Below are 14,492 nucleotides of genomic sequence, written 5' to 3' on the forward strand. Positions count from 1 at the left end.
TTAGTGCCGTCAACGGGCGTATATTTCCCTCAAATTAATAACACTTTAAATCATGGGATATCGCAGTAAAAACCTAATCTAGACCTGTAACATGTGCACCTCCGTGAGGGTTTAGTTTCCGGCGTAGGAGCTGTTGCATCCGTCCACTCTCATCACAGCTTGCAAAACGCCACCATCCGACATACCACCGACCGAGGGTCTTAAGGATACTCTAGCGCACGGGACCTGGGATTGGAGGCCAGTTCTTCCATAGCCCCTCTGCAAACTCCAAGTCACTATCTCTAAGGAAAAATATCATAGCACCAGTCTTGGAAAGAGACTGAGCCGATCGATTTCCCTCGGTCTCAATAATTTTCAGCATGGAAATTTTGTTACCAAAGCGTGATAGAGCAACCATGCGTGGAATCTCATCTGTGAGGTGGTGATGGAGCTGCGGTGCAAAGTCATCAAGCAGGGAAATAAGCTCAGCACCCGAGAATCTCCTTGGGGTTTCTGCGACGGAATCCAGGTACGATTTAACAGCACGAAAGCCCACTATGAAAGCTCGGTGTTGCTCGAGGTCTTCGTCCATGACCCCCTTCTCCCCTGTTTGAGCTTCAATTGTTGGAAAGATGCTTTCATCCTCGTTATTATGATAGCCGACGCTAGAGGCAGGTTGGGTGGGTCGATGGGCCACTGAGTGCACTGGCGGGACTCGATGGCCCTAGTGCAGAACCTCACTATAATAAGCTTTTTAAGTTAGTTGGTGGGGTCCCGGAGCATCGGTGGGGCCGTACCTGTGTGGTGGTGTGGACCCAGATTTAGGGTTGTTCCCGGGGGGGGGGGGTTACTTCAAGCTCGAGAAAGTCCTAACCATGGCAGATCGTTTGTTGGAACCCGTTTGGGTAGCAATATGACTATCTGAGCTGTTTCTTTATCCTTGTTTTGTTGCCGAGGATCGTTCTGTTCAGAGAATCTCAATGATGCATGAAAAAGACAAAAGCGCAAACACTACCTACTGAGGCAGCGGCGTCGCCATCTATCAATGAAACAACCACGGCGTTAGGAAGGCCAGAAGCGTTACTAGAGAAGAGCCAACACGATATGGAAAGCTCCACGAGTGAAGAAATGGACGATGAGGATACAGTGTATCCCACCTGTCTCAAGGCCGCCTCAATAATGATTTCTCTCTATTTAGCTATCTTCCTCGTGGCATTGGTACGGACTACTCCAGTCACTCTGAGATAAAACTTGACGCCATTTTCTAGGACCGGACAATTATTGCTACCGCTATTCCACAAATTACCGATGAGTTCAATTCTCTGAGCGACATTGGGTGGTATGCAAGTTCCTACATGATGACCAGCTGTGCGTTTCAGCTCTTCTACGGAAAACTATATGTCTTCGATCCCACAAAATGGGGGTTTCTCTCAGCCATCATGCTATTCGAGATTGGGTCTGCTATTTGTGGAGCAGCACCCAACTCAGTCGCTTTCATATGGGGGCGGTCGATTGCCGGGTTTGGCTGCTCCGGCATCTTTTCCGGGGCTATTGTTGTGATGGTCCCACACAATCCCGCTCGCAAAGAGGCCCTTTATTCCAGGGTCTTTTCGGTGCCATTTTTGGCATTGCATCCGTTGTTGGCCCGCTTATTGGAGGAGCATTCACTACTCATATCACTTGGCGCTGGTGTACGTCTTGATTTCCCCTTTTGTCGCCTTCGCTATAGATTAAGATAAACTTAGTAATTTAACTCTAAACTTATTTAGTACGACTCTTATTCTATTTCTATTTAATAGTAGACTTTAATTCTTAGGATATTAAGGTAGAAGATAGATCTAACTATTTTATGCATTGGGACAAGGTGGATTATTGTAGTGGATGTGCACCAGGTTGGGTCATCGTGCGGGTTTTCAGTGCCATTTTATGAGTTCAAGGAGTTTCAGGAGACATTGCTTGATCATCATATTAAGAAGAAAAAGTATTAACCTAGTTGGGGCATTACAGCCTGTTGTGGTATGCATCTCCAAATTGAATATACACGAGTCGTTGTTCTAACAATCGATCCAGAGCGATAAAGACACGGAAATATGCAGATTCCTTGATGAGCAATGCGGTAGGTGTCAGTTCAGTCACCAAGGTAACAAGACCAAAGACGTTCGTTTTTATTCTAGAAACTAGCAGTGCAAAAACTTCCCGTAATAATCCACTTGATAACAGGAACATGGGATTGAACCTCCACAACAATTCTCCTCCGACCAGTCCCAAACAGCAGCTGCGAGAGTGTTTGTACCATAGGGGGCACTATATGAAACAGTTATGGGTTTACTGATGAAGTCAGTGCCTGTATCAGCCTTGGCTGCATAGCCCGAGATGCAATCTCCGGTACAATCGTCAATCATCCATTCACAGGTAAATGAGCAAGTTTGCTTATCGCCTTCATGCACCTTGATATAAAATTGTGTCGTTAGTCCATCTGAAACTGACCCAGACACAGTCACGCATGGAGTCGCGGCCGCTGTAGATGTTGGAGGGAGTGATGTTGTCTTTGATGGAGTCGTGATCGGCACCGGACCGCCGCTGACAGTGACCCAGGGCTACACAGATAGTCGATGGAGATTGGCTGGCCTCTAAGAGGACCAAATCGCTCACATAACCGAGAGTAGCTCCGCCGGACTGGGTAGAAGTAAAGATATAAGTGGGAGCTGCTGTTCCGATTGTAGTTGGGCTTACACAGACCGTGGAGGCATAAGTATTTCCATTTAAGTCGACGAGGATCTCGGTCGGGCAAGCTACAATGTCTCCGTTGCTTTCTGTGTATGTATACGCAAAGCCCGTTGGCGAGGTTGTGGTCGCGGCGGGCGTGGGCGTGACCATCGTGTTCGTGGCGGTTTCTGCGAAACTGATCTCAGCTCCATACAGGGACTGCATGAGATCGGCCTCGGCAGAAGCGATTGCTTCCTGCGCATCCAGGGCCTCCGTGGTTGGGAGAGGATCTGCAAAGTAGGTCGTGCCCATAGCGAAGACGGTAAATGCAGCGGACTCGTCAGAGGTACTGCTGGAAGTACTGGATTCGGTTTGGGTGTTACTATCATCTCCTGAACCATCACTACCACCGCCTCTACCACCATCACCGCCGCTACCAGGTGGACAAAGAGGACAGCCATAATGGCAGTAAAGATGACCTAGATACATGAAAGATTAGCCTTGTGCGGTAATAGCGATGAGATGGGAGAGTGGGCTCTAGGCTTTACTGACACTTCCATTTGGAGTCTGACGAGTCCGCAGAAGTCTTGGGTCCACCGCTGGTCGAAGTAGACGAATATATCGTCGACTTTGAGTTCATTTGAGTATCAGTAGAGTTATCTGTGGTTGTAGGATGAGGGTAAGGAGTAACAGTGGTGGTCGTTGGAGCCAAGGTGGCGCCATTTACGACTGACGTGATGCCGCCAAAAACAGCCACCCATGGCGGTTGGAAATATGTATAATTTCCAGAGGCATAGCTCACACTGGAAATTGTAGTAGTAGATCCTCCTATAACTGTTGTGTTACCACCAACCGTGCTTTATGTGCATTCGCATTAGTATCGTTTTATCTTATGAGAATTCCGTCTCAAAAACTTACGGAGTGACCACGATTGGGAACGAGGGAGGTGTGATTGAAGGCGTGTGCACGAAGCTACTCTGACCTGATGTAGGCCTCTGATACCAGACTGGAATGTCACCGATCACAACTGTACTCGCATTAGTTTAAACGGTCAAAGAGCGAGGAGAGAAAGAGCGCCTACTCGGATCAATAGGAATTTGCGTGGGTGCAATGACCGACCCAACTGAAAGATATGTGTAGGAAGTGGTACTGTAAGTAATTGTGGAAGTAGCGGTTGAGTAGCAGGAGCGGCATTAGCAATAGCCTGACAGGTATCGCCACTGACCACAAGATAGAACTTATCACAGGTGGAGACCATGCCCGTTTGGATGGGTAGCGGGGTGCTGATGCCATCACCAGTACTGGAAGTAGTGGTGACAAGTGTGGTTGAGGTAGGGCTACTTGATGATGTGGTAGATGTTGCTACTGTTGATGTGCTGCCGAAGTCAATTTGGATGCAGTAGTCGTATCCGCTGAGAAGCTCGCAGGTTGACCATAGGATTCTAGCCATTATGTCAGATAACATTCTCAACTCGCGTGTGGAATAGGATTTTTCATAGATGTCAACAAAAGAAGAGGATATGGTTTCTTTTACCCAGGTTTCAAAATCAATGGTAGTAACCCCCAACGCTTCTTCAACTACCGTGCAGGAAAGTCCTGTTTGACCCTCGACCCAGCCGCTACATTGTGAGACTGTTCCCGGGAAAGCAGTCTCCGGAGGAGCGACCAGGTAGCTTGCAGCCAACGTTGCAGCCAAAGACGCAGTAACTAGGCGAGTAAAGACCATGTTGCTTTCAGGGGTACTTGTTTCGATACTCTAAGTGTTGGATGGTGTTCAGGAGTACTGGGGAGTATCTCTTTGGGTAGAACTAGTTATATATCAAGTGACAAGCCCATGCGAAATGAGCGCATTCACTTTGTCCAGGTGAGATAGAAGCCAGACGACGTGACGAGAACTATAATGACTCGTTATATTGCAACTGCATGGACAGTAAAACCTTCAGTCCAGCCACCAAAGTAACCCCAGGAGTTTTGTTCCAGTACGGGATCCTCATGGGTTGCATGTTAGTCAATATGAATATTAGTACAGCGGCGTGATGATTCACTCGTATTCGCCAACGCAGAAATTACATACACGGTGAGGCGATATGTAATTTCCATCTGTCGAAACTAGACGATACTAGACCGAAGGATGAACACTTGAACAAAACAAGTAAGAAATAAAATCAAGAAGAAAAAAAAAAAAATCCTAAGAGCTCGGCCCTAGAAACTAGGAACCCTTGCTTGCTTTGAGAATCACAAATAATTTGCATACATATCATGGAGCGATATTTGCTTGCCCTGAAGTCCCACGCATTCTCCCCTTGTCATTTCACTCCATATATCAAGCTAATCTTGCATGCATACCACATACATACAAATTAAATTCCTTTTCCACATCTATCTGTCAAGGCAGTCCCTGTGAATCTGTGTTCCCCTTAAATATTCAGTCGCTATGTGGTGGCCTAAGTCTTCACTACTTTTGCTAGTGGTTAGCTTGGTCATTGATCAGACAAACTCAGCAACAGTACCAACAATTACTGATCGCTTTAACATAATATCAAATGGAGGCTGCACGGGTTCTATGATCTCCGATCTCAATACTGCCATGACCGACGTCGACACCTTGATTTCATCTCTTCTCGAGGTTATAGCGGTTTCCACAACTTCAACAACGGCGAGAGGCCAAAAGTGCCCAGGATGGTGTTGTGGCTAGGAAGTTGCTTACCAAATATTTTGGTATCCAATTTGTAAGCGTTGATAGCTCGAAAAGGCAAGCTCCGATATCAGCGTATGCGGCGCACTGGAAACAAATAAATGGTATTTATTCTGTGAAATGACACCCCCTTTTCTGAAGGGGGATTCCGAATAAGAGACCACGGGATTCTAATCTTCAGACTAGCTGTGGCTACACTTATGAATGCATTCATGTCAAACGGTGTGTTGACAGGGCCAGTGCAATCGAAACTTTCAATGCTTTGCACTGGTACTTCCACTGGTCCTTCAGCTCTTTGGAGCAAGTTTGGCTGGTACTTTATCCTACCCTGCGTTATAAATGTGATCCTCTTCAGCTGTAGCTAACTCATTACTCGTGCATCAGGTCCGCACAGGTATTTGAAGTCGATCCTACAGCCCTAAATGGATTTAAAGGCGCCGTGGATGATACAGGTGCAGCGATACTCATCCAGGACGTCATACCTCGAGACACAAAAGCGCTACCATGGCTCCTCACTCCAAAGATGTATTATAATGTGGAATCTGCAGAATACGGGACCGACCTGTGTGTAGCACCTGAAGGAAGCAAAGCTCTAGCTATAACAATGCAAGGCGCCTCAAAAGAGACTCACAACGTTCGCTCAAAGACTGTTGAACTTGCCGAGACAGAACCCATTGTCTTATTTTGCCCTGGACTATTTGATGCTACGACCAAAATGCTAAGCAATGTCGTTGGGGAGGAACCACAGCCCTATTTTGGGATACAAATAAGCACAGTTATCGCCGAGGTTTCTCTTACTGTGTGTTCCATGAGTTTCTCCACCTCGTCACTAATTGGGTGTCGAATACTATTCTTGATCATACCTGTTCGTTCCTGAAATCCCTCCTTTTCTCCCTCCTTGTTGTCTTCGTCAGTAACTGCTTCATTTCTAGATGACATGGAGGAAATATTGCTTCTAGCTCAAGGCTCATATGTTCAGAAAGACTCAAACGGCAAAGTGATCAAAACATTCACCTCTTTTGATTCGACAACTAACGCGCAAACCTACGAATATTTTATATTTGCATGGAGGTACTACAAGCAAACTTGGACCTATGTCAGAAACACCGAAACAATAACGGCACCTGCTGCCACTTTCTACGATGGCATTCTTGTTCCTTGGAATGATCCTGAGTCTTGAGTGATTTATGGTTGAGAATCCTGAACAAAGCTATCTTATTTATATACGCATATTTTTTTTTGGTCCTTTATTGTCAATTGTTTGTTTTCTTGTCTTGGAGAGGGTTTGAGGGATTTGCCCTAGTCTGTTCCTCAGGTATCAACGTTGCATGGATAGAACTGTAGCTTTGTACCAAGAATACTAAGGCTCATTCATTCGTCTACGCTGATTGAGCTTCCATTTACTATGTAATTACACCAAAATACACCAATCAGAAGATAAACTTCTATTATTTACCTACCGGTGGTAGTAGTAGTATGTGGTAACACTCCGATGTGTGTGTGTATTTGACTCGTATTTGACTCGTATTTGACTCTCGTATTTGACAATTTGTCCTCGGCAATGGAATGAGCGAGTCCTCATCGAGAATAATGATCCACAAAAAAAAGCTTGTATCGTCTCTCAGGGAACGAACTAACCTCATAAGATTACGGAGTACGTACTCCGTGGAGACCGGCGCGTCGACGATGCTACACTACTACAGCCACAATCTTCGAAACCAATCGTATCCGTTTGTGAATGACTTTGTCGGCATATTGTACGCATTTCACAGGTCTTAGCTTCTGCTAGTAATCTACTTGGATTTAACGGAAAGCCGTCTCAGGAGAGAAGACTGAAGACTGACTTGATCTATCAAAATCGTGGCCCAGGAGGCGGGTGTGCCATGAAGCACGAGGTACCGTCGTTAGCTAGTTGTAGGAGAAGGGACTTGTTAGGGCACAGCGCAAGTCATTCATTGTGTGAGAAACTTTTGGCTGACCCTAGTAATACGTAGTAAAATGGGTGGGAAATAAATCAAAGTAATGCCGGTTAGCGGATAAAAATGAGGTATTTTCTTGTCAAATACAAACTTTAGTATAAAGCCACCAATAAATACACAAGCCATAATTCATGGTCTTATCTGAATTAGTTCCTAAACTGAGCGTAGCGTAAGGCTTTTGCCAGAAGATATTACCCATCAGAAGGTTGATTTTTGCAACGTATACCTGACCGGCAACAATTGATGCATTCTTTTCCCAAAGACAAATAACTGGAAAAACGCTCACATTACGGTCGTTCGATGTTGCCATCGCCCGTCAGTAGAAGGGATGGCTAGGCTCGCCTGGATTATATCTCTCCTCATGGCACCGATAGTTAAGCGGTCCTTGCTCGGCAGCGCTGCCTCTTTAATGCTGCTTTATATGGCATGGGAGTTTTATATGCTGCAGCCATCCAGCCTGGAGGAATACCCAGTGATCTTTGAGCCACTCAATATGGAGATTCTTGGATCATTAAGCGACTGGGAGATGCCCAATAGGCGGCCGGAGTTTTCAGATCTTCCTGCCATGAAAACCCTAGATCCTGCTTTCTTGCCAGACTACGAACAAAGTTTCTTTTCGTTTCGCCGGCGACGGCTTGTTTTTATTGGCGATGTACATGGCTGCTTTGATGAACGTAGGTTTTTCGGACTTGCGAAGGCATCATCACTCTCGCTGACTCCTTTCATAGTGGAAGAACTCCTGAGGAAGATCTCTTTGACCCGGCGAGATCATTTGATCTTCACTGGTGATATGATCAACAAAGGTCCCCAAAGCGGAAAAGTCGTTGACCTTGCACGACAGCTAGGCGCTTCGTGCGTCCAGGGAAATCATGAGGACCGCATCTTACTCATCAGAACAGATTTACAATCTCGTGGGATTCTGGATTCGGGATCCGTGAACGCATACGATCTACCCGCATATGATTGGAATGATCGTCAGCTAGCCAGGTCTCTGGCCGATGACCAGGCTGCCTGGTTGCAAGAGTGTCCTGCGATCCTCAAGATCGGACAGGTCAAGGACATGGGCGAGGTGGTTGTTGTTCACGGCGGACTGCATCCTGCTGTGCCCCTCGAGCAGCAAGAACTGACAAGTGTAATGTCAACGAAAACAACGTTCTACAGAGCCTTTCCATGGTTTAGAGTAATTATTTCATCTCTCCCCCCAAGTAGTGGATAACTCGGATTTTGACAATCTTCCTAGGTTTACAACCAGCTCAATATGCTCCTCTTACAAGGTTCAATTGTGCCTGCACCTCCATACACTAACCTGACGACTGTCATATATGGCGGTCAGTCCTTTGAAATTCGACAGTATACCAAGGGACTTAACTCTGGGTGTGTTCACGGTGGTGATCTAACTGCCCTTATTATTGAGGATGGTGGGAAGAGTCAGGTTGTGCAGGTGAGGTGCAAAAAACATGTGCAATCTTGATTCTGTACGCTATCATAATATGAGCTTGGGTAGAGGCTTGAAGGATCTTGAAGGATAAGTGACTATGTCATCAAGGTTCCTGGTGAAATACATAGTTATATATACTTTGTGAAGAATATCTGGATATTCTTGCAGCTAGAAAACTTTTATTTGTGCCAGCTTTCCATAAGTTATATACCTTCACCATCGATAAGTATCTGCTGTATCGCTAGATGAAATTCTCTGGCGAGAGCTAGCGGCGTGCGCCCATTAGCATCCAGCGCATTGAGGTCTGCACCCCCGCGGACCAGGCAGCGCACAATTTTCTCCGGTGCGTCCTCTTCGACATTGTCATTCATACACGTAGGTGAGACTCGCTGCAGAACGGGCTCTATTTTACGCACCAGATTCTCCCTACCTGGTCGGCGACATACAGCGGCCCTGCCAACCATTCTCACCGGAGGTTCTGGGGGTATACAGCGAAGCACAGCCTCGTGGAGAAGTGTTAGTCCCCTCGTGCCTTTCATATTCAGATCCACACCGCGGTCAATGAAAAGCTGCAAGATGTCCCCCCGCTGAGCCCTTACCACAATCGACAGCGTCTCCAGATTCGGCGCATAGCCATATTCGAGAAACAGATGTACGGTCTCGAGCGTGCACCTACCAACCCATGTCTCAAACCATTGCTCAAATCTATCCGGCGGATAGGTCACTCCACGGTCAAGCAATAGACGAAGGGTACCAATTGTGCCGTGGATCGCTTGGTCTAAGAGGATGCCAGGATTACCATTCGTTAAACCTATATCTGCGCCATTGTCCAACAGGAACCGAACTATCTCCGTTGAGAGCTTGGGAGACGATACAGATCTGTTTAAAGGATATGCCCCCTGCCAGGGAATGTTGAGATCTGCTCCAAACTCGACTAATAATTTGAGGAGAGATATCTCTCCCTTGGCAATTGCGCAGTTTACCAAGCCACCGAGCTCCATGTTAGGCTTCTGTATGGGAGATTTATGCATTAATAAAAGCCGGACTGTGCTCTCGTGGCCCGATAACAGCGCATCTAAAACGGCTGGTTGGGTTGTGCCCCAGCCAGGAGAAGGAAATCCATCAACATTGGCCCCATGCTTCAGCAGTAGGTCGACTATCATGTTGTTTCCTATATTTGCTGCTATGCTCAGCGGTGTCTGCACGCTGAACCACGGCTGGAAAGAGATACTTGCCCGGCGAATTGGAATTATGCCAATGCAGGCGTTGACGTTTGCCCCGTAATGAAGAAAATGGTTGACGGCTGCTTCGTTACCTGTGGCAACGGACCAGAAAAGCCCTAGTTGTAGTCTATTGTCTCGTACATGGCGCTGGTAGAGGCTTGGAAGGAGGACTTTATACAGGGAGCGATGAACTTGTAGTAAATGGGCAAGAGCGCTCTCAGGAAGGGAGGATGCAATGAGCAGGACTAATTCAGTTGGCAGTTCTAATAGCGTCATCTTGTAGAAGGATCAGTAAACGCATAAAGGGCAGATAGTTGGGTAGAGGTCGTTCGAGTGAATTATAATACAACATAATAACAGGCCAGATGCACGAGATTTGTGGCCAGTCTACGGCCAATCAGAGCATGGCGCACACCAACAACATATGAACTTCCCTGCAACCGATTCGACATAATCATTGCATTTGGACGAGGAGAAAATATCTCGTCATGCGTCCACGATTGGTGATAGATGGTACCCCTATCGGCTATGTTACTTTGAGGGGGCCTAATGGGTTACATATAAGCCATTGGAAATAAACTGAGACGTTGAACCCATATTGGGCTGGGCGAACAGAACCGTTTGGGGATCCAGGAAGCTGGCATGGTTCAACCAAGAAGGTGTTGGAGGTAGATTGTTGCAAACAGTACGGAAAATTCAATGTTGTTTGTTTCTTGTGATGACTGTTCGACTGACATGCAAGCATTCTATAATATACCGGTACATGATTACAAGCCGCCTGCTATATTTTGACCAAGAATCCCTATTCCATCTTTCAAACAATTTCAATAATATACATACGCAAGTCTGATACAAACCAACACACTTTTTTCTGGTGGGTATCATGCATCCATTAAATCGCAATCAAGTAAAAATACAGTGTTGTATATGTTTTGTATCATAAGATAAAATTCGACAGGCACCCAATATGAGCGTGTGAGTAGGCCTATTTCTTCTTCTTGGCTGATCGTGATTCTGGATGGAAGTGAAGAACGTTAGCAAATGCACCCAATTGTTCGAACTTGCAACCAAAGCCTCGGTGCGTCTTTGCAAAAGTCCTGTTCCTTACCTGCTGCAGTTCTCTTCTTCTTTGGTCGTCCTTTGCCACGTAATTTCGCGCTGTAGTCGCCGATTAATCAGTCACAGCTCGCCCAAGCTTTTATCATATAATGACGTGAAGGACATACATCTGAATAGCTTCTTCCCGGTCGTCTTGTCCCTCGTCAAACGTCTCCAAACCCAGAGGCTTGTATGTATCTTGTAGATCGCGGAAGGACACAGTTTTACGGGGGTAATATGCCGCAAGAGCGGGACCTCTCAATCGTTGTCGCAAGATCTTGTTTCCGAGTCGTAACCGTTGTGGGTTGAATGTTGTTGCGAAGATTCGACATTGGGTCTGAAGCACCAGCCTGCATCAGTCCTGAGTTCTGATAAATGAGGAGATAAATGTCCTATACACACCTTCACAAGATCCAGAATTCGACTCCGGGGTACGGCCATTTTGGCGTCTCTGATTTCCCCCAGGTATCGTTCAAAGAATAGCGAGACGGATTATTTGAAGATGGGATTGGAATGGCCCGAGTTAGCGGTAGAAGTTCGGAATAAAATCACGTGCCCGCCCGGCCAAAAAGTTAGTTACCTACTACCGTAATGGGACCTGCTCCATCGCGACTCCGACAATTCTTAGTGTCCTCGGCTTGATCGAAGATTATTCTTATTACCCAGTATTTACGATGGCTACGAAGAGATCATTCAAGGATGCCAAAGATGGCGCGGAGATTTCCAATCCACACAAAAGACACAAGGTGGGCACTATATGCAGGCAAAAAAAAAAAAACTGCCGAGTCTCTTAGCAACTTATTTACCATAACATCTTTTCGTCTTAGAGCAATCGCGCCGGCAGCGACTGTCACAACGCAAAATATGAGTACAAATTGACCGTGGACGAGAGCAGGCTTGTTCAACAATTGCAAGATGTAGTTGACCAGGTAGTCCACCGCCCGCAAGTGTTACACAACATACCTGAAAGCTCAGAAATTCTCAAAGTGATGACCCAACTACACGCCACTCTGGCGGCTGCCACGATCAAACGAGATACAGATACGAAGCACAGAAAACCTAAAGAGACGAAACCAACGGCGCAGCCTGTATCCCTGCCCGACCTTCCTTGCATCCACGATGCTTCGTTAGAACGAGCCGTTTTCACGCACCCAGGGACGCCTGTACATATTGCACCAGAAGGCATGGAGCAAAACTACGACCGGTTGGAGGTACTCGGAGACGCTTACGTGGAGGTGATTGCAACAAGACTGATATGGGACCATTTCAAGGATATGCCTGCGGGGCGTATGTCACAAGTTCGAGAAGACCTCGTTAAAAACGAAACCTTGGCTGGCTTCGCGTCGCAGTACGGATTCGATAAAAGAGTATCCGTCTCTGCTCCAGAAGAACAAAAAGCACAACCTAAAAGATGGCTAAAAATACGGGGAGATGTGTTTGAAGCCTACGTTGCGGCGGTGGTTCTTTCCAACCCTGACCATGGATTTGACATAGTCGAGCAATGGTTAAGAGAGCTGTGGTTACCAAGGCTCTCGCATGTCCAGCCTGTACAGACAGTGCTCAGACACAAGGAACAATTAGCGAAAAGGGTTATGAGCAAGGGTATCAAGCTGCGATATGTAGAAGAACAACCGGCGAAACAATTGGACGGAGGCATGCAGACATATTACATAGGAGTGTATCTGACAGGCTGGGGTTGGCACGACCAGCATCTGGGATCCGGAAGTGGGCTAAATAAAGCTATTGCAGGGGACGAGGCTGCCAATAAAGCACTCCAGAACAGCCCACTGATCGATCAGGTGGCAGCGGCCAAGGCAGCGCATGATCGACAGGCTAGTGGAGTGAAGGAAGTAGGTAGTAATACTCAATTGACTGAATAGATGAATAGTCAGGCGATAGGGATATGATAAGGGTTCATTATGTACATATAACTATGTAGTAAGTACGTCTCTGTACGGAGTATTCATAGGAATATTCACATGCTTCGACGACATTAGGCTTTAGATTACCGTACGAGGCATGTATTTACCGTAACCAGGATCCCTGTTCGTATTGAGATAGGCTTCCGTGGTGGGCCCGTGCCGATGCTGCCTAGCGCTGTTGACGGTAGCCTATGTATGTATTTACTCTGTACGTATGTACGCGAGTACATATTTGTAATTGTGCATTCGGTTGACAGTGGACTATGCAATACACAACAGCATCATCGACAATTCCCTAACAATTGAGTCAATTGATTCCGTGTTTTGACAATGGCCCAAAGCCTGCATCGCAGCACATTCTGATCGAGTCTGCGACAGAAATTGAGTACCGGCAGATAACTAGTTACGCATTCTCGTACTTAGTCATTCAGAGTCATCTGCCCCTCCGCTTGTGTCTGCCACTGTCTGGAAAGGTGAGTCACGGGTGACTAACAGGTGTGGGCCAGTGGGTCCGCTAGTGACTGGTCAGCAGGAACCCATTGCAGAGCCACACTCGCTGATTGGCCAAGCGGCCCACCATCCCATCAATTGATCATGTCCTGTCGCAGAACTCAGATCATCCTGCACGGTCATGCACAAGACTCAGGCTGGCATTGACAAGTAATGGCTGCTCAATTGATCCAGCCAATTCATCCCGAACCTTGGCTTCGTCCATCGTTGACACGCTCGCACTTTCGTGGTTTATGCAGGTTCAGCCAATCCTGACCACCAATTAGCATGGATGCCTGTGAGCAGATGATTGGCATGGCGAATGCAATCTGGCAGCCTGACAGTGACAGCCCAATCAACCCGTCCCGCCTATTGGGAACTCGTGATTCGTGCGTCGACATTGATCGAGTGACCCAGCCGCCTATTGATTTTAGTGTCACACTCCAGACTAAAACCCTACTTCACTAACCTAACTATCGATATCGGCAGATGACGAGATATCGAACAAACCCAACAATGTGGACTCGGTGCGGAAAAGGTCGAATTGAAGGTTTACTTAAAGCAAGCGCGTCCTCCTTTCTCGTGCCCGAGTTAACGCTCTCCGACTTCTTCCCTCCCAATTCTGCCTTTCGAAACGCATCCAGGCTGAATTGAGAACGTGGCTCTAGGCAACTGCCCAATAACCCAAGTCACCAAGCTTATCTCCGGCTGTACCCCACCCCAATTGCGCCTCACTACACTACATCGCCCCCCGCAAATCGCATACGGCCCTGCCTGTAGCGTATAAGAATCAGGCCCCTACCCTGGCCGCAATTCAATTTCAGTTGAGAGACTGATTCCCGACACTTTGCGAGCGTATTCAACCCAGGACACCGTTTCGCCCTGAGAAAGAACTCTTCGCCCGGTGCCTCCTTCGGACCAACAAAAGCCGGTCAGCCCTTATCGCCGGAAAGCGTCCTCTAA

At 47.0% G+C, this 14,492-nt stretch overlaps 8 protein-coding genes across 8 annotated transcripts; 4 read left to right on the plus strand and 4 right to left on the minus strand.

Moving 5' to 3' along the window:
• Positions 1-211: 211 nt before the first annotated feature.
• EYB26_006963 (uncharacterized protein) lies at positions 212-571 on the minus strand (the record flags this gene model as incomplete). The annotated part of the gene is made up of 1 exon (XM_054266235.1): positions 212-571. The coding sequence occupies one exon, from the start codon at positions 569-571 to the stop codon at positions 212-214; it is 360 nt and encodes a 119-aa protein (XP_054122210.1).
• A 395-nt stretch (positions 572-966) lies between these two features.
• On the plus strand, positions 967-2,277 carry EYB26_006964 (uncharacterized protein; the record flags this gene model as incomplete). The annotated part of the gene is made up of 5 exons (XM_054266236.1): positions 967-1,197; positions 1,248-1,670; positions 1,987-1,995; positions 2,050-2,136; positions 2,200-2,277. The coding sequence occupies 5 exons, from the start codon at positions 967-969 to the stop codon at positions 2,275-2,277; spliced, it is 828 nt and encodes a 275-aa protein (XP_054122211.1).
• A 141-nt stretch (positions 2,278-2,418) lies between these two features.
• Positions 2,419-4,411, minus strand: EYB26_006965 (uncharacterized protein; the record flags this gene model as incomplete). Its single annotated transcript, XM_054266237.1, has 4 exons — positions 2,419-3,164; positions 3,238-3,542; positions 3,604-3,712; positions 3,805-4,411. The coding sequence occupies 4 exons, from the start codon at positions 4,409-4,411 to the stop codon at positions 2,419-2,421; spliced, it is 1,767 nt and encodes a 588-aa protein (XP_054122212.1).
• A 1,181-nt stretch (positions 4,412-5,592) lies between these two features.
• EYB26_006966 (uncharacterized protein) lies at positions 5,593-6,257 on the plus strand (the record flags this gene model as incomplete). The annotated part of the gene is made up of 2 exons (XM_054266238.1): positions 5,593-5,693; positions 5,765-6,257. 2 exons carry the CDS (start codon positions 5,593-5,595, stop codon positions 6,255-6,257), a joined length of 594 nt encoding a protein of 197 aa, XP_054122213.1.
• Positions 6,258-7,720: 1,463 nt separating this feature from the next.
• On the plus strand, positions 7,721-8,830 carry EYB26_006967 (uncharacterized protein; the record flags this gene model as incomplete). The annotated part of the gene is made up of 3 exons (XM_054266239.1): positions 7,721-8,033; positions 8,088-8,539; positions 8,600-8,830. The coding sequence occupies 3 exons, from the start codon at positions 7,721-7,723 to the stop codon at positions 8,828-8,830; spliced, it is 996 nt and encodes a 331-aa protein (XP_054122214.1).
• Positions 8,831-9,000: 170 nt separating this feature from the next.
• On the minus strand, positions 9,001-10,296 carry EYB26_006968 (uncharacterized protein; the record flags this gene model as incomplete). The annotated part of the gene is made up of 1 exon (XM_054266240.1): positions 9,001-10,296. One exon carries the CDS (start codon positions 10,294-10,296, stop codon positions 9,001-9,003), a length of 1,296 nt encoding a protein of 431 aa, XP_054122215.1.
• A 709-nt stretch (positions 10,297-11,005) lies between these two features.
• On the minus strand, positions 11,006-11,559 carry EYB26_006969 (uncharacterized protein; the record flags this gene model as incomplete). The annotated part of the gene is made up of 4 exons (XM_054266241.1): positions 11,006-11,034; positions 11,129-11,178; positions 11,247-11,455; positions 11,521-11,559. 4 exons carry the CDS (start codon positions 11,557-11,559, stop codon positions 11,006-11,008), a joined length of 327 nt encoding a protein of 108 aa, XP_054122216.1.
• Positions 11,560-11,792: 233 nt separating this feature from the next.
• Positions 11,793-12,998, plus strand: EYB26_006970 (uncharacterized protein; the record flags this gene model as incomplete). Its single annotated transcript, XM_054266242.1, has 2 exons — positions 11,793-11,864; positions 11,946-12,998. 2 exons carry the CDS (start codon positions 11,793-11,795, stop codon positions 12,996-12,998), a joined length of 1,125 nt encoding a protein of 374 aa, XP_054122217.1.
• Positions 12,999-14,492: the final 1,494 nt, after the last annotated feature.

This window comes from Talaromyces marneffei, chromosome 5, assembly GCF_009556855.1.
Source record: "Talaromyces marneffei chromosome 5, complete sequence".
In the NCBI taxonomy this organism is placed as follows: domain Eukaryota; kingdom Fungi; phylum Ascomycota; class Eurotiomycetes; order Eurotiales; family Trichocomaceae; genus Talaromyces; species Talaromyces marneffei.